This window comes from Chamaea fasciata, unplaced genomic scaffold (genome assembly GCF_029207755.1).
Source record: "Chamaea fasciata isolate MVZ Bird 193981 ecotype frontalis unplaced genomic scaffold, bChaFas1.0.hap1 SCAF_7, whole genome shotgun sequence".
Classification (NCBI taxonomy): Eukaryota; Metazoa; Chordata; class Aves; order Passeriformes; family Sylviidae; genus Chamaea; species Chamaea fasciata.
The window spans coordinates 30,328,057-30,350,237 of NW_027094092.1; the positions used below are offsets into that span (position 1 = coordinate 30,328,057).

Below are 22,181 nucleotides of genomic sequence, written 5' to 3' on the forward strand. Positions count from 1 at the left end.
GAATTTAAAAAGCTTTTCAACAAAAGCCACTCTGAAATTAGCTATTTATTCAGCCAGTGAGGAAAAGCCTTTTTTTCCAACTTGTACATGATGAAATTGCCATGGTGTTAGATGAACTGTAACATAATCAGCTGTTTTTCCTATTGCAAAACTAGGACTCTGTTAAGATACTATTTCTCCTAATACAGGACTGATTTTTAAACAGTTTAAGATACTAAAATTTTGCAACAAAATACTGAAATTCAAAATATTCTTAATGTGCGCACACATCAAAATCTCTGTTGTTTCATATAAAACATTTAAATATAATAATGCACTGTAAAAATGCCTGGGTACCCAAATACTTGAGGTGTAGTTCAGTTGTTTTAATTAAAGCAAAATGGCAAATGTAGGGAATTGTGTTGTTATGAAGAAAGCTTCATGCCTGTATATCAGCTATTGGCTAAATGGTCAAAAGGTTTGTACTAAGCACTTTTAACAATTAGGTCGGCAGAAAATGTTTAATTCCCAGAAAACTCAGAGTTTTCAATTATCTGTGAGATTCAATTTCTTATTTCTTTTGCTGGGTGTCTCAGAAGTCAACTTTGTAGCAGGTATCATATTTGCAAATGCTTTAATTACACAGAGCATACTACTTCACAAATATTCTTTTCTTTCATTTTCAAAACATAACAATCTCTTTGGATTTCTCACCAGCAGAAGCATTCACAGATTGGAACACTACTTAGAGGTATTTGGAGCTTTTTTATGTAAAGTAGTTCTCTATAGCTTTCTGATTTTAAACTTGGTCATCTTTCCTTCAAAACAGGTTGACGAAAATTGTCTGCTGTCATTTAGAGCCTCAAGATTCTCTGAAAAACTCAAGTGTTAGCTTCAGTCCCAAATGACAGCCAGCTTTATTTTTACACATTGCCTGTTCTATAGAGCATTATTCCCTAGAAATACTTATTAAAATCCAGAACGTATTCCAAATACATAAAGAAGGGTTACTTTCTTCTTTGTTAAAGAAGGACAAGAATTTTAAAACACCTTGATGTTAAGCTGTTATCTTCATAAGGTATCCTCAGATACATAGTTTCATTTTCCAGATGAAATTTAGGTAATTCTCACTCATGTTAAATTATGTTCAGCTACCAAGAACACAGAAGAACCCTTTACAATGACAGAATTGAGCAGCACAAATTTCCATAGGGGACCGGTCTATTTGTTAAAAAATAGGGTTTTATGTCATCATGCTACTGAAGATATTCAGTGAAAATGTTACCATACTTGTATTTTTAAAATCAAGGATATTTTGATAGAGCATAACATTAACAAAGCAGGTGATAAATAATTAGAGAAAACAGAAGTGTCATTCTATGCAGAAATGCTGAAAGGGAGTATATGTGTTACCTTTGCAGTCTTAGGATCCCACCTAATCTTGTCGTATTGATAAGGCAGCCGAAATTGAATGAAATAATTTCTGCCGGAACAAGTCTAGAAATTTTTGTGCCTTTTTTATAAGAAGGAATTTTAAAAAGTGAAACTCTTCAACCACTCCACCTTTACTGAACTCTGAGGATTCAATAGCATTCCCTCCCTTATACCTTTCCTTTAGGACAACTGAGTTACAGAATTTCTGAAATCTTACTATAATGGAAAAGTACAGAATCAGTATTACAGTAAATAATATCAAAATGCTACTTGCTTTATTATGGAGGAATCCAGAAAATGAACATACCAAAACCACTGGGGAAATGAAATGGAAAAGCACAAATTTTAATCTTACATTAGTCTTTAATTTGAAAAGAATTGTTTTCTTTCCCTATAAAGGTGCATGTTAAGAAACACTTTGGTACTGAGCTCAAAGATAATCCAGAAGAGCAAATATTGTGACTTAGTACATAACAAATTACAAACAAATTTATTTGTCTTGCAATATCAAAACTTTATGTTTGGTAAAGCACATAATCTTGCACCCAAACATATAATGCTACTGTTGTCCAGTCAAATACCTATTCAGTGTTTTCTATACACACCATGGCAAAACAGTAGGCCTCTGAATTAATTTCTCCATATCAATCCCACTTCCTTTGGAATCTGATGCCTCCATCCAACACGCACCCTGCTCTTCTGTCTGTCCTCTTCTCACCTGGTGACATCACTTATTAATTCCCTTAGGTAAAAACCATGAAAAGAAATATTTCCACAAACTACTGACCACATTAACTAAACAGCAGATAAAATATAGTGGTTATCAATGTTAATGGACACAATAAGGCTTTTTGTATTGGAAAAAACCCCAACAAAATACAGAGGAGACTCTTGGGAAAGTTTTTGATCAGGATACAGAAGCAAACTTCAGGGGAAGAATTTCTTTCCGCCTGATAACATATCTGATGAACTTCCTTCCTTAAAACTGTTGCAATACAGTATTTTTAATATGGAGCAGACCAATGTCTGAGGGAGCTGGGGTTGTTTAGCCTGGAGGAGTCTCAGGTGGAATCTTACTGTCTAGAGCTGCCTGAAAAGGGATTGTACCAAGGTGGAGACAAGTCACTTCTCTTAGGTTAACAAGTGACAGAACAAGAGAAAAAGGCATCAAATTGCACCAGGGAATGTTGAGATTGGTAATCAAGCATTGGAGCAGACTGCCCAGAGAAGCAGTGGAATCACCATCTGTGGAGATATTTAAAAGACATATACCTGGGGCACTTGAGGACATGGTTTAGCAGAGGACTTGGCACTGCTGGGGTTGATGTTTGGACAGGATGACCTTTGAGGTCTTTTCCAACCAAATGATTGTATGATCCACTGTAGTGCAGGGAGAAAATAATAGAATACACATTATTGAAGGGAAAATATTCAAAAATTCTTTACTGATGAGGTAGGTGATCAAATCATTTGGAGAACACTGGTGTAGACCATTGTTTGGTTCTTTTGATAGTCTGCCAGAGGGGCTGGGCACTCTAAGTACTTAGCTCAGACAATAGCGTTCCACTAGTAACCATGGTACTGCATTATGAATTTCACATGTGTAACCTGACATGCTGTGTTTATGGGAATACATGTACTAGTTGGAGGCTTGGGACACATCTACCACAGCCTGTTAGTACAAAACAGCACTCTGCTTAACACACTTTGGCTCATATTGCAGAGTAGCCTTTGATCATATGAACTGGAATCCTTTCAGATAACACTTATTTGGAAGATGGACTTCAGCAGCATGTGTGATCCAGTCCAGCTGTTAATAGGCACACAGAATAAAACAAGTAGTTTGAAATAAAACATATCTCCAGCATACACCATGCTTTACTTTACAGATAGATGCATTTTATAGGTTTGTGTGACTTGGTAACAGACATGACTCAAGATAGGGAGTGCTCCTTGGGAGCACCAAGGACAGGGTGGCTAGGATTAAGGCAGGCATTTTTAAATTTGTCTCTACACACTTGACTCTGATTTTATTTTGCTGGAAAACATCCATTTCTGGAAGCCTTCAGGACATCAGTTAAGCCAACATTACAGCTCTGTGCACTATCAGTGATGAGAAGAGCTACTTACCCAACATACTCAATAAAACATAGAATCCACTTATAATTTTTCATTTTACATTGGTGCTCAGATACAGCTCATCAGCACAAAATTTCATCTAGACTAATCTTGTGCAACTGATAAAAAAAAAGTATTTGAGCAAATAAAATGCCTCAAGCCACAGTTCAACATGTCAATACTTTTATACCGTCCGTTACAATATCTCCTTGACAGAATTTTTTGGTTGGTTTTCTGTTAAAACCATTTAATGTTTCATATTCTGTTTTAGACAGTGGATTTTGTATATGACAGGGTCACTAATAGGAATAGGGCACCACAAAAGACCTAGTTAATTATCAGAGAAGTTGAATGAGGTGCAATCACACAGTGAAGTACAAAGCATCACTCTATTCGTACAGTTTACAAGCTTGCGTATTACAGGGAGGCTTGTGTAGTTTTTGGTGTCTTCCTCTGGCGGTTTCCAATCAAGTATTAAAATGCAACCTTAAAATTCATCTAAAAAACATGCTATGAAAAAAAAACAACCCTACACTATTCTAGCAGAGTTATCTGCAGTCTACCAGTTGCAAATCTTTTTCAGAAAAACACGGCGTATTAAACTGGGTATGACTGCTGTGCTGTGTGTGCTCAAAACTTTGGCACCTGCTTTCAGGCAGTCTTAAAATTTGCATAAATTAAGAATGAGAGTTAATTTTAGAAGTGCAGTATAAATAAGGAAAAATGTTGCTGAAATACAACCAAATGTACCACTAGTGAACATTTCTGTCCCAGTCTCTTCATCTGCTCCTCACACGAATGCACTTCTATAAATTAGATTATTTTTATAATCTGACTCTAAATCTCTTTCAGTGCTACTTTGCCATTTTTGTGATTAGGGGAACCACCCCTGACATGCCATTGTACATGGTGTGGCACCAGAGGATCATGCATAAAAGAAAAGGTTCAGTGTTCTGGTCTTGGTTCCTTTCTCCTCAGTCCACCTCCATGGCTCCTGTGCCTCTGCCCCTTCAGCTGCTCTTGAACAATGAGCTAACATAACCACCGTAGCACACTGCTCAGCCCTCATTCTTGGATCATAGTAGTCTAATTAGAGACTTTATTTTATATGCAAATTAGCATTGGGGATTTTTTCACATCTCCTATACACATCATTTAACAATCTCTGCTGAATTTCATCAGGTGGTTTGTCACCCAACTACTCAGTATTTTAAAGTCCTCATTTGCAGTAATATTTCATTTCTCTACAAATAATAATTTTCATAATTCACTAAGATACAACCTGTACATAGATGTACAACTGAGCGTTATTAAAAAAAAAACCCCAAAAAAACACCACCAAAAAACCCCAAACAACACTCCTGATCTCTTTTTCCCTATATACAAAGAACCAGCATATACAACTTGAAGGTTTGGGATTTTTTTTTTAAAAAAGCAAATCAAAAAAACCCAATGGCCTTTTTTCTTATATATATATACAGGTCCAGCATTCACCTATTGTAACAATCATAAAAAGAAAGAATATATTTCAGAAATAAATTTACCACAAGAAATGAACATAATATTGATCTCCCTCAAACTCAGTCAAGCCCTTAATTACTTATGACATTATCAGTTTTGATAGGAAAATATTAAGTTTCCTTCATAGATATCAAATTAGAATCATCAGAATACATTCTTACAGTGTAAATAAAACCAACCAAAACTTAATGTAACAGGTCATGTGGAAAGTTATTAGGGCTTTTATATAAACTTGATTTACTTATACACTTGCCAAAAGCTATTTGCTGCTTAATGAAGCTGAGAATGTTTTCTCTCCTCATTCATGCTAAGTGACATTCCATTTAAGAAATTACTTTTCCAGTGAGAACAGAAGGCACGGAAAACATTGCCCAGTATAAGGGGTCAGATGAAAAGTATAAGAGACTGACAGAGCTGGCCAGAAGATGCCCTAGGAACCAACTAGGTTTCAGGTGATGGCTGGTACAAAGACATGTGTTTAGCAAAAATGGAAAATGAAAGAAACCCAGGAGGAATTTAGACAAAATTGGTTACTACACCACAGAGAGAGGCAGAGATATTTTTTATGCTGGAAAACAACAAGAGATTTCAACTCTTGTTTCTAACATATTTAATTAAGAAAGACTGAATAGACAAACAGGTCTGTGGTAATGAAAAATCTGATACACATTAATGTCCCCTCTTAAGGGCAACAGCTTAAATGCTGGGCAACCAGAAATGCTTAAAGGATGAACAATATGAACTGGTTTGTCTGGTAAATTAACTTTCAGCTATTTTTGTTTTCTCTTTTCAGGAGAACTACAGAACTATTTTGTTTGCTTTAGAAAGTAAATAATATTACTAAAATGATTTTGTCTTGTTAGCATTGCATTTCAGCTTAAATGGATGCACAGTCTTCCTGCCCTTCCCTTCCCCATGTGGCAATATCCCATGATCTGCAAATCACAGGCTAAATTTTTGTTTGCTCATAAGACTAAATAACACAATATGCTACAAAATGCATTTGCTTAAATCCTACTCACACTAGGGAACAGGAATTTATAACAATGCTTCAGCATTTTCTATATTCAAGACAGCCTGGAAGAGCAAGGTAACTTGGTGAGGTGGTCTCATCTGTCATTTCTAGAAACATGAAGTCTCTGAAGCCACAAAGTCTATGAAACATAAGACAGAAGACAGCAGGGGGAAAAAAAGTGACAATTCCTATTTTCATGTGGAAAGTTAGTGAGTATACTCTTTCATCCAGAGTGTCTGGGCATTTGATGCCCTTGCTAGGAAAGCAGAGGAATGCTTTTGATACATTTAGCAGTCCTAGATCAGAGTTTGATAGACACTTCAGCCATTTCTCATTTCACATTCTTTTTGTAAAGGTGTTTTTTTGGTTGAGAGTCTGTGATTGCAGTGAATATCCAACACCCACGGAAGATGAGAGAAACAGATGAAAAGCCCTTTCAGTGAGTACTCCCTAGGGAGTTTCTACACAGAAACTTGAGATAGCCAAAGTTACAGCATGGAGAACAGTCATGTCCTCCAAGCAAGAACAGGCTCAAACCTATCAGAGCAGAAACCATCCAAAAGTCAAAACTGATATTCACAATTACTAATGGCTTCATGGGGGGGGGGGGGGGGGGGGGACCAACAACAAACAAACAATAGAAAAGGCATTCTTATGAAATACTCATATTTCACTGGTGTGAGACTGTGCCTGGACTGCTCAGGCTTGCACAGCCATGCTTGGCACCAAAAGGCTAGAGTCAGAGCCCAATGCAATACAGCCTGCACTTTCCAGAAAAAGGAGCAAAATCAGTTTCAGAAGAAACAAAACTTGGATCAACAAAGGACTCATGAGAAGAAAAAAATACATAATACAACAGATAATGAAATTACAATCAACTACGAGCAATATAATATGATACAATATAATATAAATAATCAACTGTTGACAAGAACTACTAGAGCGAAGCACAAATGCACGGCCAAGAGTACATTATCAATACTGTAGGGGTTGCAAATCTCTAGCTTGTAGTACAAATGCATACACATAGACAAAAGATTAAAGGAAAGTGATTTTTTGTTTTATATAAAGTTTTTGATAATTTTGTCACATAATCCCACACACAAAACTTAAGTTCTCTCTAGCATGGAAACAACATCTGTAACAACATTTAAGGATTAATAAAGCAAGGTAAAACTCAGTTTTCTGTCATCCAAATAATGACACATGTGGCTTGAAAAAGAACACTAGTCAGTGATTGACTCTGCTAATTCAGGATTTGAAAATTAACTCAGGAAGAAATTTGTGTGTACATCAGGTGAACTTTGATTACAGGAAAATATGATGAGGCAAAGTTGTTTTAGCTTAACACATACCACTTCTCCATAGTCCTAGTTGGATTCATGTCCATAAGAAAGTCTGCTTCATGAAAACCCAAGAAGCAAGTAGGAAAACCTAATCAGCAGGTTTATCAGGGATTTCATACACTAAGTTGACATCTCAGAGTCAATTTTTTGTTACTGGTTAGGACATTTGCAAAAGGTTTTAGAAACCTTCATTATCTGGATACAGGAGTACAATGAAACTGTCTACTGGATGGTCAGACCCTGAGTGCATGTTAAGAGAGTTAAAAGACAACCCCTCAGTTTTAGCCAACACACATAACTAGCAATCTAATGAAATGACATGTGATATGACTGTCACATATGCCCTTTAAATCTTTTTAAACTTTTATCTGTAAGCTTTAGAGTATTACTTTGTTAATACTCACTAGACATTCAATAGATAATACCCTTTTATGTCATGCTTAGTAAGAGCTCTTGTGCTGTGAGTTAGTAATTTTGAGATGCAGAAGAAGAAAAACACGGGCAGAAATACTGACAACCAGAACTGTCATGCCTGCAAGGTAAATAGCAGAGTTTCTTGGTGCTTTAGGATTAGTGGGAATACACACTTCAAACAGCTTGAACCTCTTCAAAAAACTGAGTGGGCAAACCTTTTCGTTTGTGCTGGATCCAAACAGATAAAGGAGCAATAACCTCAGTATTATCATTAAGTTCTGACACCTTCCATCATAAAGTTAGGGGAAACTTTTTGTGAAGATCCTTGGCCAGCACTAATACACTTGGCAGGTGAATATCCATGCAATGATGAAGTAGACTTAAACTCCTATGCAAAACCAGGATGATAGCACCTCTCCTTGTTCATGTAAAGCAAGGCTGATTCTGCAGAAGATGCAAGAGATATTTAAACACTGCCCCACTCTCCAGTATGGAGACACAAAACCAGTTTTGTGATATCTAAATATTTTCAGCCACAACCTTGTTCTTGTGGACTATCCACCCTAATAGTTATGACTACCTTTCTTTTGTGGTTTGGTTTTGTGGTGGTATTTTTTGGTTTGTTTGTTTGGTTTTTTTAAATATGGGACTACTAACTGGCACTTGCTGACAAATTGCTACTTGTTTTTGCCACATGTTGATAAATACGAAAATGCTTTGAATGATGACGGCCATCATCTCCTGGCTACACACAAAGTTTGCATGAGTTTCATCAGCGACTCTTACCAGCAAAAAGAACAGATTCTGGGACACAGCATTATGTAGGTATATGACACCACAAAGTCAGCAAACCAAATGATTTTCAAGAAAGTCTTGGAATAGACTGATTTAAATTGTAATTATATCAAAGCTGCGTGGTTTTGATGGCAGGGAGTACAGCTTTGCTCTGAAACACATCTCACCAACAGGAACAAAAAAATTTGATTTCACTAAGATGTTCCTAAAAATTACTGTGGGGAAAAGTTAAAAACGTTCGAATTCCTAAATCATCTAGGGCAACTGACCTCTTAAGAAGAAAAAATGCTCACCATTTCCTTTCTGGCTACTTCACTCTCCCTCGTAGTTTTTTATCATTTTCCACTCTCGGATCATTATCACTGGAGTCTACTTTCTCAAAGACTGAAGACAATCTGAGAAGAACGTGCTTCAGCTATGCATAAAATTTTTCATACATTAAACTATTAAGTTAACACATACTCCTAAAGAAAAAAGGAGATCTATCCTACCATTATTCAGGGGAAAATGTCTGTAGTCCTAAATGCAACCTTTAATGCTTTATGCATATATGTTTTCATTTAAAGAGTATCTATAGAAAAAGTATGAGTGTTCCTTGAGGAGCCCAAAGTGTGTCTCTCTGTAAAAGAGTGGTTAATGGAATTAAAAAATTCCTCCCATCTTGCTCCAGAACTGCTTTACATCTAATTTTACAATTTACACCCAGCACTAACAAAATATTTCTAAAAAGATTTCTTAAAACTAACTACCACAGGAGGCAACTACTTAACTTTATTCTCTACACTGGAATATCTGTCTCATGCCACAAATATTACAGGAATGAAATATTCTGGCAATGTCTTTCTTGTGCATATCACTTTCACGAATTAAGGATCTACTACAAAATCAATTTCTGGTCTTGAGATGAGATGCATGCATACGTCTACATGAAAAGTATATATGAAAGCACATTAAAAACCCAACACAAAACAATTAAATTCCTTTCTGCTGTTGACTTGCAAATCCTAGCAAACCAACTACTTTTTTTTAGAAATCTGTTATTGAGTGGTTTTCTCATTCACTGAGTCTTCTTCTCTAATAACCACCTTTCAACACATCATGTATTTCCTTTGTAATGGCAGAATGCAAAACTCAAAAAGACCATCTCTCATGGTACTATAAACCATAAGATGATACTGTTGACACAGGCACATCATGTAAACTTTCCCTAATCTGTAACAGTCATAAATTTCTCTTTATTCTTGAGACAATCTCCATGTAGTTCATGAAAATCAGTGTTGCCTGGTACACTCACCAGGCCTTACGTACACAAAATCATACAGCTTGGAAGACCTCTCCTTTAAGCATGTACTGTTACGGTGGGTGAGAAACAAGGCTGAAGTCTGACAATGCTTTTTTTGCTAGTTTGAAATGCTTCTTGCTTACAGGATGAATATTCTGATGAGAAGTCTAGAGAAAGTTGAAACAATGACACTTTCTCAGAAATGTGCTGCAGTTTCTATCTTTACTGTCTTTATCAGCTCCAGAAGTATTTTAAAACCAGCAGGTACTGAAAATGAAGTGACATTGCTTTAACTGGTAAAGGAATGAACAGGAATGCAGATGGTAATACAACCATTTATGCATTCTCTGAAAGCTTCTTTTAATGAAGTAGAAGACCATGTGATAGAAGACATCTATCTTCTAGAATAGTTTTCAGGGGAGAAGCATGTGATGGTGTCTAGGTAAGGCTATCTGTTGAGTGTTCTCACTTTGGGAATCTAAGCACCTATGACAAAAATCTAGGGGAGGTAGGTTTCATGACACTTTGTTTCAGACTGATACAGATGCTGTGGAACTGTAGTAGTGATTGATTGGTTTCACACAATCCTTCCTAACCTTGGTATGGTGCATGACACTAGTTAGGGTACAGGTTATCACTTCTGCCATAAGTACCCCTCATTTACATGCCTACAATGAAGTTCTACCCAAGATGTAATTACATGAATTAACAAAATCAATACACCGGTTTTCCTCTTAAGTTATTCTGAACAGCAAAAGAGGTTAATCTACCACCTTTTCTAGGATACATGCAAATGCTAAGAGACTTATTTGTCATAGTAATTATTGCTCTCTGTCTGATAAAGTATCTCCTTTGCCATTTAAGAAAGTGGTATACTTTTTAAGGACTATCAGAAAACATGAAAATACAACTCACATAAATATAATTGCACAAACCATCAAGTTAAATCAGATTTTAAAAGTGAAGCTATTATTTTTGCATATTTCATCAAATTAACTTCCTTAATATTTCATGTTTAAATAGGAGAGAGATAGTTGTGAGGCAAAATAACTGAATTAAGGTGCATGGAAGAAGATTTTGTTCTCTTTAGAAGCAATATTCCAGTAAGCTGATTGCCTTCTATTTTCTCCTCTCTCCTTTTTCTACTCAAATCACTAGGAGAGCCTTTCAGAGGTTAAAACTACTCCCTATATCTATTGTCTCACTGTTTGCCAGCTGCTATTCAGAATACATACGTACAAAATAATACTTTTTGATATCCAATGTGTATTTGTCTGTCTTGACATCTTCCAGTAGTGCCTTGTTTAATATATATAACGTGCATGGCAGCTTGAGAAATTCAACCATTTAAGGTGTGAAAAGTGGCCTGACTGCCGATACAACCTCAAAACCCTATTACCTGAAAAAGACAGGAGAGCTACCAGAAAAAAGTAAAGGAAGGGATTTTTCCCCAACCCTAAAATAGCTCTGACTTTGAACTATGAAATCCTTCCTTCACACTTACATCCTGGCACAACTGAGATTAATGAGTAACCCATCCTCTGATGCTTCCCAGATCTCAAGCACTTAGACACCTGAAAACACTTAAAAGGCTGAAAATTCAGAACAGTTCTCCTAAACAGGTGACAGATTCCTGTAACTACTGATCTTGCAGTAAGTTCCTAAAAGTAAAATAATTTCTTATCTCCCAACATTCCATTTTTGTTTGTTCACAGAACTCAATTTAGTACAATGAAGCCAGAAATATCAGCTTTCTTCAACATTAACAAAATATCCGTGGTATTGGTTCTCTTATACTGAAGGAAAAAGATTGTAGTTTAGGGGTTTTGTAATTTTTTAAAACAGTTTTGGAGCAGTTCTCTGAGCATCATGAAAATATCACTATTAAATTTCAAAAGCCTTCTTTCTATTCTTTCTTTCTTTTATTCTAAGACCAAAGTCTGAATAGTGGATCTATCCAGTAATAAATCATGTTCCCCTTGATAAAATTCAGGATAGAGGAGTCTATGAATCTTAGATGACAAAAATAAATTTTGATCATGATGGTGTGAGAACTTTGACTGATGCAGATACAGGCAGTAACTGTGCAGTGACTTGATTGCAGTGGGTTTGATACTAATTGAAGAGGAATAAATTCTCACCATTTGCACACTGCAAAGTCATGTCTACATCAGATATTATACAGTCATTTCCCTTCACTAGATTTTAGAACTATTCTTAATTCTCTTCACACAACTGAAAATGAGTATGTGAAACAGCACAGTGGGTTAAGCAATCACAAAGAGCACGCAATATGTCAGACTGACTTACTAACAATCAAATAAAGATTCAGCTACACAAACTGTGCTATCAGATCCAGGCCAAAATTCCCCCCAGTACCCATCTTTCACTCCACTGAAAAACAAAACTGACACAAATTGCTGAAGGACGTTTCAGGAGTGGACTTGGCTAAAGTGAGTTTTGTTACAATGCACATAACTTTGAAGGTAAATTTCAGCATTTATTGTTATCATTAATCATAATCAAAGAGCTCATAATGATTTTTGAGCTTATAACTATTTTTTGACTTTATACTACCCCTTCTTAAGACAGACAATATTGAAAAATACGGATGTGCTTTTGATCTCAAAAGCAGAAGGACACTATATATATTTTTGTTATGAAAATACTACTCAGTGTTCATCACAGTCCTCCACCTGTCTTTAGGTAGCAACACAGAAACAGGTTGAATTACAAACAAATCCTGCTGAAGTCAGCTTAAGCTGAAGGTAAACTGTTTGTAAAAATGACTAAAATTCTATTTTAGATGCATAAACATTGATCTAATAATTTTACTTTGGACACTTTCCTATCTCCCCTATGATACACTTCAAAGCAAGAAATTATGTGTCTTTTGAATGTAACATTTCTGTAATTTTCCATACAAAGAAATTCAGTGTTGAAAAGCAGTAATACTGTACCTTGATTTCTTCTATTTCGTCTGGCACTATCTTGTATGCAGATATAGTCCCACCCAACCTGAAATCAGGAGAAGAAAAATATTCTTAAAATCGGTAACAGAAAATACAGTATGTTAATAGTGTCACGACTTGTTCCAAAACACAGTATTTCTTCTACCAATTTAGAGGTAAAACCCAGTCAGTTTCAAATCAAAAGCAAAAAAACTCCTCTTTCTTTATCCAACAAAAAATCCTTACGTGATTAACATAAATACTAGAAACAAGGTGTCCATCACCATAACAATTAAGTCAGCCAAGCAGAATTACCGTCATTAGGATGGTCTTTTTTATATTAAAGACAAACAATCTTTATATTTTATGATTTCTTGTTCATGGTCTGAGTTACATGGATGAGTTTAAATATTTGAAGCCTGATGTGCTTTGTGCTCAGTATTTCAGTATGCTGCTACACAGTCTGAAATGCATCCAAATAAAATTCTAGAAATTGGAATTTTTAAATTAAATGTGCATGTACAGACATCACAAATCCCACAGACTCTATGGCCTCCATGTTTGAAAAACCTCTGCAGTTAATGATTGGTAATAAAAAGTGGGTGATGGACAGTAGCTGGCATTGACACAGAAAAAATAAAGGGCATTGTCCTACACGGAACTCCCTGAAATTACAATTACTTTTTTAAATCCTGCAAAAAATCCTGCTAAAGAATAGTTCACATACTGAAGATGCATGAATAGCATGTACTATAAATGGTGGTTAATATCACATTTTCCCCAGAGACATACAGACATGGCTTCTTTTATTTCATGGAGCAGCAGCATCGATAGTGACAATTCAGACCTAAAAATATATGCGCACTAATGACCTCCTGCTGGCTCTACACAAAAATATTATTCATTTTCTGGATCCTAAAGTCACATGAGAAACTATTTTTTGTAAACCAGTAGACATGTATCAAACGTGTATTTGAATTATCTCCCTATTACTGGCATTTTTCTTTCCAATTGTCAGCATTTCTAAGCAGATGTATTTTCTTATATCTTGAAATTATTATAAATATTGTTTAGTCAAGTGAAAAAGGGAAGAAGAGAATAACAGAGAAAATACATTAAGATTTTCCACATAAGTCCTGCCTTTCCATATCTCTCTCATAAATGAACTATTTTAAGGTTTTGCACAGAGGGTGAACTCTGCGTAGGAAAAGTCTGAAGTCCATCACTGCTCCAGGTAACATCACCTATGATTTCCAAAGCAGAGACAGGGCTCAGATACTACAACATCCAAATTCATCATGGACAAAGAGTGTAGCAGTTGCTATCTCCCATTTTCTCTGCAACTTCCACTGCTGCCATTCATTAAGCAAGCTTAAAGTTGGAGAGCACTGAAACATTTTTTGCCAAAGTACAAGCATGAGCTTTTATTTTTCATGACTTTTGTTCAACAGGTGTTTCTAGGGATAGCTACAAGAAATTGGCTTTAGCATCACAACAAAGGATTGCTTCATCAAACTGTGACAAGCAATGGCTCAAGACGGCATGTTAACATTGCACCTGACCAGTCCTATGGCCACTGGAATGTGGTCCATAAGAAAGAAGCTTTTATGTACTTCTTTGGGATCTATTCCTGCCTGCACTTTGGAGTACCCCAAAAATCACTGACTTTCTAACCTCCAGCAGAAGAATACAGAACCTCTGCTGCCAGCATTCCAGCAACATGGAATTCCACCTGGCAGATTTCTTTACTGGCCACCCTTGGCACAACTATTAAGCATTTTCCTGGAATATCAGAAAAAGAAATCAAAATAATTGATTTAGTAAACTCATCTGACTTGCTAACACCATTAATTAGCATCACGACGCAAAATTTTGTGTCAAGAGCTTAACAGACTCTGAATGTGCCAAGTTGCAGCTCAAATGGTACCACTCTTAAAAGTTAAATGTCAGCTACCACAATTCCACATTTTTGAAAGAGAAAGACATATTAAAAATTATGTTACTGTTTAAATAAACAATCTCTCACTGATAGCTCCAGCTCACATATCTCTTAATCCATTTAAAATTCTACACTGACGTCTTTATCTTAAAAATCCAGCCGACAAACATAAACAATAAAAAATTTGAAGCTGAAAGAAGATCAGAGAACATTAATATACAACTTTATCAATGTCTCAGATTTGAAATGAAGTTTTTGAGGAAGTCTATACTTGCTTCATTTCAGAGCATTAGATTTCAGTCAATCTTATAACTTCTGAAAGAGATCCACCACAGCAGATTAGAGTACCAGATTTAACTGGCGAAGGACATGAAAAAGACATTTCACTTTGTATATAAAGTTTGGTTGTGAGTTTCACAAAAGTTTAAAGGCATCACAGACACCGGAAGGATGCCGCTAACACAGCCATATCACCATTACAAATCTCCAACAGTAGGTTAAGTCTGAAGCGTAATGGACTGGACAATACCACACATACGAGTAACAGAGAAAAAAAAAAAAATCGGGATGATTGCTAAGAAAAAACAGCAAAATCAAGGCAAATTGAAAATCAATGCAATAATGAGTATGCCCAACTTGAGGAAAACTTTATATTTCAAGTGTTTCTCTAAATTACATTTAAGTGTAATCATCAATTGTGGCCTGTCTGGAAGCTTGCCTGCCATTGTGCAATTCCTTGATTTGATAACTGACATCTGAAAGAATAGAGACCAGACAATTATACACAGGATATTTCAGCTATAGGATGATAGACTATGACAGAGGGCTTGCACATGGCATATTTTTTCATTTTGTTGTGAAAAATCTCTCTCTGTAGCCTGTTTTTTTAGAACATTTTACAGTACCATTCTTAATCACAACGTTTCAAAAAGTAACTGTGATCAAAAAGCAAAGGATCAGCTAGCCTGAGTATACATTAACTACAACAGGCTCTGTATGCTAAAATAAATTGCAGCAAAGAACATGTTAGAATGGCCAGAATTCAGATCACTAGGGACTCCAATTTGTGAGGAGACACTCTTCACCTTTCACATATTTTGTTTGACAGATTTTATTATAATGCTCTCCATTTGAATAATTCAACATCCAGCATCCTCCGACAGAAATGGCATTTTCTCTCTGATAATGTACACACAACCAAGAGCAAACCTAAATACACAGTCAGCTACTCCCAGTACACTGAAGAGATGACCTGAAACTTCATCTAGAGAAACCTAATGTACAAAGTCTTTCTCTCCCAAACTGCAGTATTTTCACACTATAGCAAGACACAATATTTAACAGTTAAATTATTTAAGACATTAGTTACCTTTAATATTTCACTTGTACAGGCAAGAGATAATCTCAAACGTGCCAGAATTTATATTCAAATTTTGACAGACGTTAGTCTTAACAGCTCTGTATCATACCTTGAATGTAATACAGACAGTTCCATTCTCTAATCTCTTTGCAAAAGAGAAATGAAATTATTCCTAGATGTAGAATTAAGAGCTGACACAGTAATAATGAAAAGCCACATCTTACACTGGGTAAAACAGGTGAAGGCCTTTGAGGCAAGGTTTAGAAAAGATAAGAGAGAAATGCCATAAAATAATGAATATAATAAATATAATAATTTTAACAAAGGTTTTAAAACTAATAGAAATGTAGAAATTTTTTTTTATCTTTTCAGACTGGGTTCGTGAAAGTTCACAAATAGGATTCAGGAGAACAACAAGGTTTCTATAGCAACCTAAGAAATTAGCAAAATACAGGAAATAAACTGAACTAAGGCCAACACAGTTGTATTGGAACAGATGGACGCCTTACTATTTCACAAATTAAAGCAGAACATCACGGAAGAGAGAAAACTACATCCAAGTTAAGGAAAGTTGAAAACCAGGAAGAACTGTGCTCAAATGGAGGCAGGAAACAACGAACCACAGCTCAAATGAAAAGTAAATTCATGACAAAATTAAAAGAGAAATAGATTACAACTCCGTTACATTATTTTAACAAGCAGACCTGTTTGCTATTTCTGTTACTTCCCAAAGCGTTCAAGTTGGACTTCTGGCTGATTTCCCCCTGTGGCCCTCTATATATCCATGTTTGGACGGTCTCACTGGAGTATTATTGCAGAGCTCCATTTTGTGCACGACACTAGCGCACTAGGAGTGAATCCATACGGGTCAGCTTTTATTATCTCAATTCTGACCAAAGGTATGAATGCGATCTTTATATACAGTTGCACGTTAAGGGACTGCCATAAGAAGCTGAGCTATTGATTCATCTGTTAACTTAATAAATGAGTCATACCAAATGTAATGAAGTAAATTTTCTAAAAATAGCTTGTAGCCAGCTTGGCTGCTGTCATCTGCTGAATTTCTCCAACGCCACTTTAATTAACATTAATCTTTCTTCAGATAGATCACTGTCTAAACAATATCAAGTTGTCACTAAGCCTCCCAACGAAACTCTCCTTCATCTTTTAATGAAAGCAAAACTCAAAATCCTCCACTTGGCATTTTTTTCCAGATCCATCTCACAAATATATTTGTTACCTGCCATCAGGATATTCTGTCTTTTGACTGATTTATAAACTAAGCAGATTATTCAAGAGAGACTGTTCTTGGGAGCAGATCTAATGACCAGGAGCCAGACAGGCTATTTCTAATTCTATGGGCATGCTCATTTTATCACCAGCTACTGAATTAATACTTGCTACAACTCTTCTGCCAGAGCAAACTGACCAAGACAGCATTCTTGGCCTATTTGTCGGGACTACCTTGATGTTGACCCCCACGATATCAACAAATCAACTGGACTTGGATCTTCACATCCTCAGAAAGTATTCCAATGAAAGAGGTTGCAGGATTTGAAAGCTTTTTTTTCTCCACTACCTGTAAGATACATTAAAAGCAGCCAGAGAGTTCCTTCAATTGATAACTAGTTTCTACTGACCTTTGAGAAATTGTTAAAGAACCCTGAGGGAGGTAGTAAGAAGGGTGCTATTCTGGGCTCCCATCCTACACAACAGAACACTGGCAGCAACAGCAAGCTAGGCTGCAGCTCCTATCACTGGCTGCTCGCCAGCAATGAACCGTGCAAAACAGCTTCCAGAGAGGATCCTGATGACAGCTTTACTTACTCGAAGGTATAAAATTATGTGATGAAGATCCACCCCAGCTTTATTGTTTCTTTTGGGGTATTATTATTATTATTATTACTATTACTACTATTATTATTTTAATGGATTCAATGATTAGATCATTGAAAACTTACTTCCTTCCTCCCCCAGTCTTAGGCTAACTTCAACACGCTGTACAGAAAAATATCACAGAAATCAAATTATTGCAGACATGCCCTCTGTCAGTTCACATCTCTCATGAACAGCTCTGAGATTAAGACATCAAATTTACAGGATTCTCCCTCTGTCTCACCATGTCCCAAAGATTCTCTGCACACATGAAAAAAAGAAGGGGGAGGGGATTAACCCCAGAATTGTTTTTCCCTACCTTATCACTGTTTTAAGGGAAACAAGCATAACCCATTTTCTGCTGCTTTCAATCTTTTTTGTTTCCCAAGAAAAGCAAAAAATTACATGAAAACATTATTTATGAGGAAAGCCATGTTATTTCTCTTTTTCACCGTTCAGGGTTGATTTGTTGTTTTGTTTTTTCTTTTTTTTTTTTTTTTAATTTTACTATAGGAAAAGCAAGACTAAATCAGAAGCATCTAATTTTTCAGACAATTCCGTCAGGAAAATATTATCACCTCACCAGTCTAATACTGGAAAAGAATAGAACAAGGATCTTTGTCCTCAACATATGTCAGAAACTAGAGATGAGGTCATAAATAGGTCATTTGGCAGTCACAGGACCAGGAGCCACTCTTCCCTTCTAGCAGAATTAATCTGACTTGATTTAATTTGGGGAAGGAAAGTTAGAACTGTTATGAAGTATATGAATTTAAAATACACACCTCTATGTATTTATCCAGACCCACATGAGTCCAGAGCTTAGTGTAGTTCTTTAGGGGAGTAACTTTGGTTTACCTCAGCATAGCCCTGTGGACAGTTTGGGGTAACACTGCTGTCGGCCTAAGACAGATCAATAGTTGGACTGCCTCCTCTTGAAAACGTTTATCAGTTTGCTTACTGCTTAATAAAGACACATGAGGGGAACAGGAAGCCACCATCACCACAGAAGTTTTGGGCTTGTGGGCACTTTCACTCAAAACAAATTGGATGAAAAGAACACTTAGAATATTTGGACTTTTCAGTGGTGCAAATTTTTTTTTTTTTTTTTTAAAAATCTCAGCATGGGAAGGTGCATTCTGTGCAAAATCAGGAGGAATGCCGAGGTTCCATGAGAAGCAAAAACTATTGATGTTTTGACTTTAACTAAATGAATTAATAATTGCTCAAAAGTCCTATCATCAATACTTACATGCTTTGTGGCAAGAATTTAAAGCATACAAATAGCAAATATTTTAATACCTTTGAATAAAATGAAATTAAGTATAAACAATATGGATATTTATAACATCAAGTTTTTCTTTATAATTTCAGCATTTACCTGGTAAATAAATACTTCATCATTTGTAATAGACTAGTTCTACCAGATTATAGCAACTGAAATGGTCTGCGAATAAAGTACTAAAGACTAATTCTGCACTTAGGATTTTCATTAGAGATTCAAAGTTTTATTTATAATTAAAACTGACTTATAAAGTCTTCCCAAATGCCAGCAGAGTCTAAAAACACTCTTGCCATGTGGACTAACAGCAAAAGAGCCCACTTCCGTGCAGGATGCATGTGTGTTTATAGTGCAGAGCAATGATTGTACTATGCTCCATCTGATTGGTAATCTAAATATGGAAATCATACATTAAATCAAACAGACAGAAATGTCAGCTAGATTTAAGTAAAAATGTGTTCAGTGACTTTGAAAGTTCCCACTGGGGCATCAGATGCTTGACCAGCCAGCTCATTAAACAACATGAGCAAGATTTGAAATTTCCTGAGAGAAAAAATATGCAGAAGCAGACAAAAATCGTTATCATACAACCAGTAAAACTCTCACAATTTAGACAAAGAAATATATATTTACTATCCGTGTTGGGATTTCGTTGGTAGACTGAGGACTTTAAAACACTATATGAAAAGAAGTATTTATAGTAAGTGCCAAGACAATAATATATGTTGATCTCACTTTGTCCTATAGGAAATACCATTGTAGGGGACAGTATGTATTTGCATTTTTTTCCAGCAAGTACATACCTAGGAGAGATACAGAACATTTGCATATATATTACTGGCAATTGCCTGTCAGAAAATCCTCACCTAACTCAACTGAAAGCAAAATTTTTGGATGCTGGAGAGTGACCTTTTGCCTACCTTAAAAGGCAGTGCAAATTAAAGGATTTAGGCAATATGATAAGGATTGCAATGATCCGCCTGGAAATGAAAGATTTCACTGGTAAATTACCATAGCAGCTTGTAAAAACCTATGCAGAAAGATAAAGCTATTTTTGCTGACACTCCTATCATTTCAGTTGAGCTCTATTTGCTCCTACCCAAATGTAAAAGAGAGACTATCTGAATCAAATATTAAGAAGGTTCTTTCTACGAGAATAAGTTGGCCCACAACTACCAGAAACCACAAAGTTAATTTTTGTAGAAATTAACATCATCTACCTCCCCATAAGACTTATGCAACAAGAAATGAATTTAAAAAATATGGCACTTCTACATGAACCCCTCAGGCTTTTTCCATTTATATGCAGCTCACATTCCACAATAGTATTATTTTTTTTCAATAACTTTAGTGCATATTTTCTCTTCCATTTTTAGACACTCAAGCATGTGAACATGCGTGTGAAGCATGGTCAGACACACAAAGTCCATGCGCCAGTTTATGCCAAGGTTAAAAAAAGAGTGTTTATTTTAAAGAGAGGAAGTTTGAATGAGATATGTAAAACCAGATAATGGGACCAGCAATAGAGGAACACTTGATGTTGGAGAACAGACTGGAACGAATTGCAGACTACAGGTTGAAAAGTACAATCACAGTCTTTTTTATGATTAAACAAAAAGACATCCAGAATATATCTTCATTCCAAAAAAAATCAGTAAGAATTAAAGCTCAGAGCAGGATGAATCAAACTTTGAAAGAATAAAATGTGGAGAATATGTGGGAATGATCTGATCACTCCAGATTGTAGACCAAATTTTTTCTTTACAGTTCAAATCACAGGGCTTATGGACAATCATCAGAATTTTTAAATCACTTGTTTAAAAAAAATAATAATCCTACAATATTGAAATGACAAGAATAAGAGAGGAGTTTTAGAGATAAGGAGCATCCAGAAAGGCTAACAACTTCTTCACACAATACTTCACCTTCTGGAAGCTCTAACACCTTATTTTGCTCCAACACATTCCCAGACAGATGTTGAGTATGATCCAGCATACAACTAGTGGCAGTCTTGTTACATCTACATTTCTCCAGACAGTTAAATTCGGAAGTAGAATTTGCTGGTTTTCTTTTTCCTTCATACGTTACTGTGTTCGTATGTATATATATACACATATATTGCCCTACGTGGCCTAAATGGGTGAATTAAATTCTGTTTAATACAGTAATCTGACTCAAAGGGAGTTTTCTTAGTGTATGCTGGGGAATGTGAAAGGGAAAAAGAAAAATCTGTTTAGCCACAGAATGGAGTCACAGGAATAAAACAACACCACATTTGATCTGTCCTCATACCTAACAACTTTCTAAAGACAAATAGTATTACTGACAATGCTGCAAGTGAGATTTTATTGCATGTCTCACATAGTTATCCCCATTCCAAATGATTTACAGTTACTTTTGAAGTTGTCATCATCCATATTTTTACAGCTGCTTATAAAACATCTGTATGGTTCAAACTGAGGATACTGAAAAGCACTTCTTTGTTATTCATGTATTATTGGCTGTGGGTTTTTAGAATTCATTTTTGTTTTCTGTAGTTATCACTCCCTTTTTCTTTGCATCTTATCATTTAAATGTCAACAAAAAGTTTCTAGATGAATTTAAAAACCACTTGATGTATTGTCTCTGCTATTCATGCCACAACACATTACAACCTGACTCTTTCATTATTCAGAAACATGGGAAGCTGGGGACTTGCAGATCTTGAACAATTTAAGAAAGCTTGGATTAAACATATTCATGCATTTTGTTCCATTCAGGTCCCCCCAAAAATTTCTACTTTTAAATAGCTTGCACAAGCATGATCCACTGGCAAAATGTAACTATTTGCTCCTCCTTACTTGCAGCTTAAATTTACCTTGTTTGTCACT

The 22,181-nt window shown here is 35.8% G+C and overlaps 1 protein-coding gene across 16 annotated transcripts in view; it reads right to left on the minus strand.

Moving 5' to 3' along the window:
* The window catches only part of GPHN (gephyrin), a 274,965-nt gene that overhangs the window by 148,036 nt on the left and 104,748 nt on the right, over window positions 1–22,181 (minus strand). For all 16 annotated transcript variants that reach the window (XM_066188296.1, XM_066188294.1, XM_066188292.1 and 13 more), the window contains exon 3: window positions 12,865–12,922. In XM_066188296.1, coding sequence (XP_066044393.1) covers window positions 12,865–12,922 — 58 coding nt within the window. The remainder of the gene's footprint in view (window positions 1–12,864; window positions 12,923–22,181) is intronic.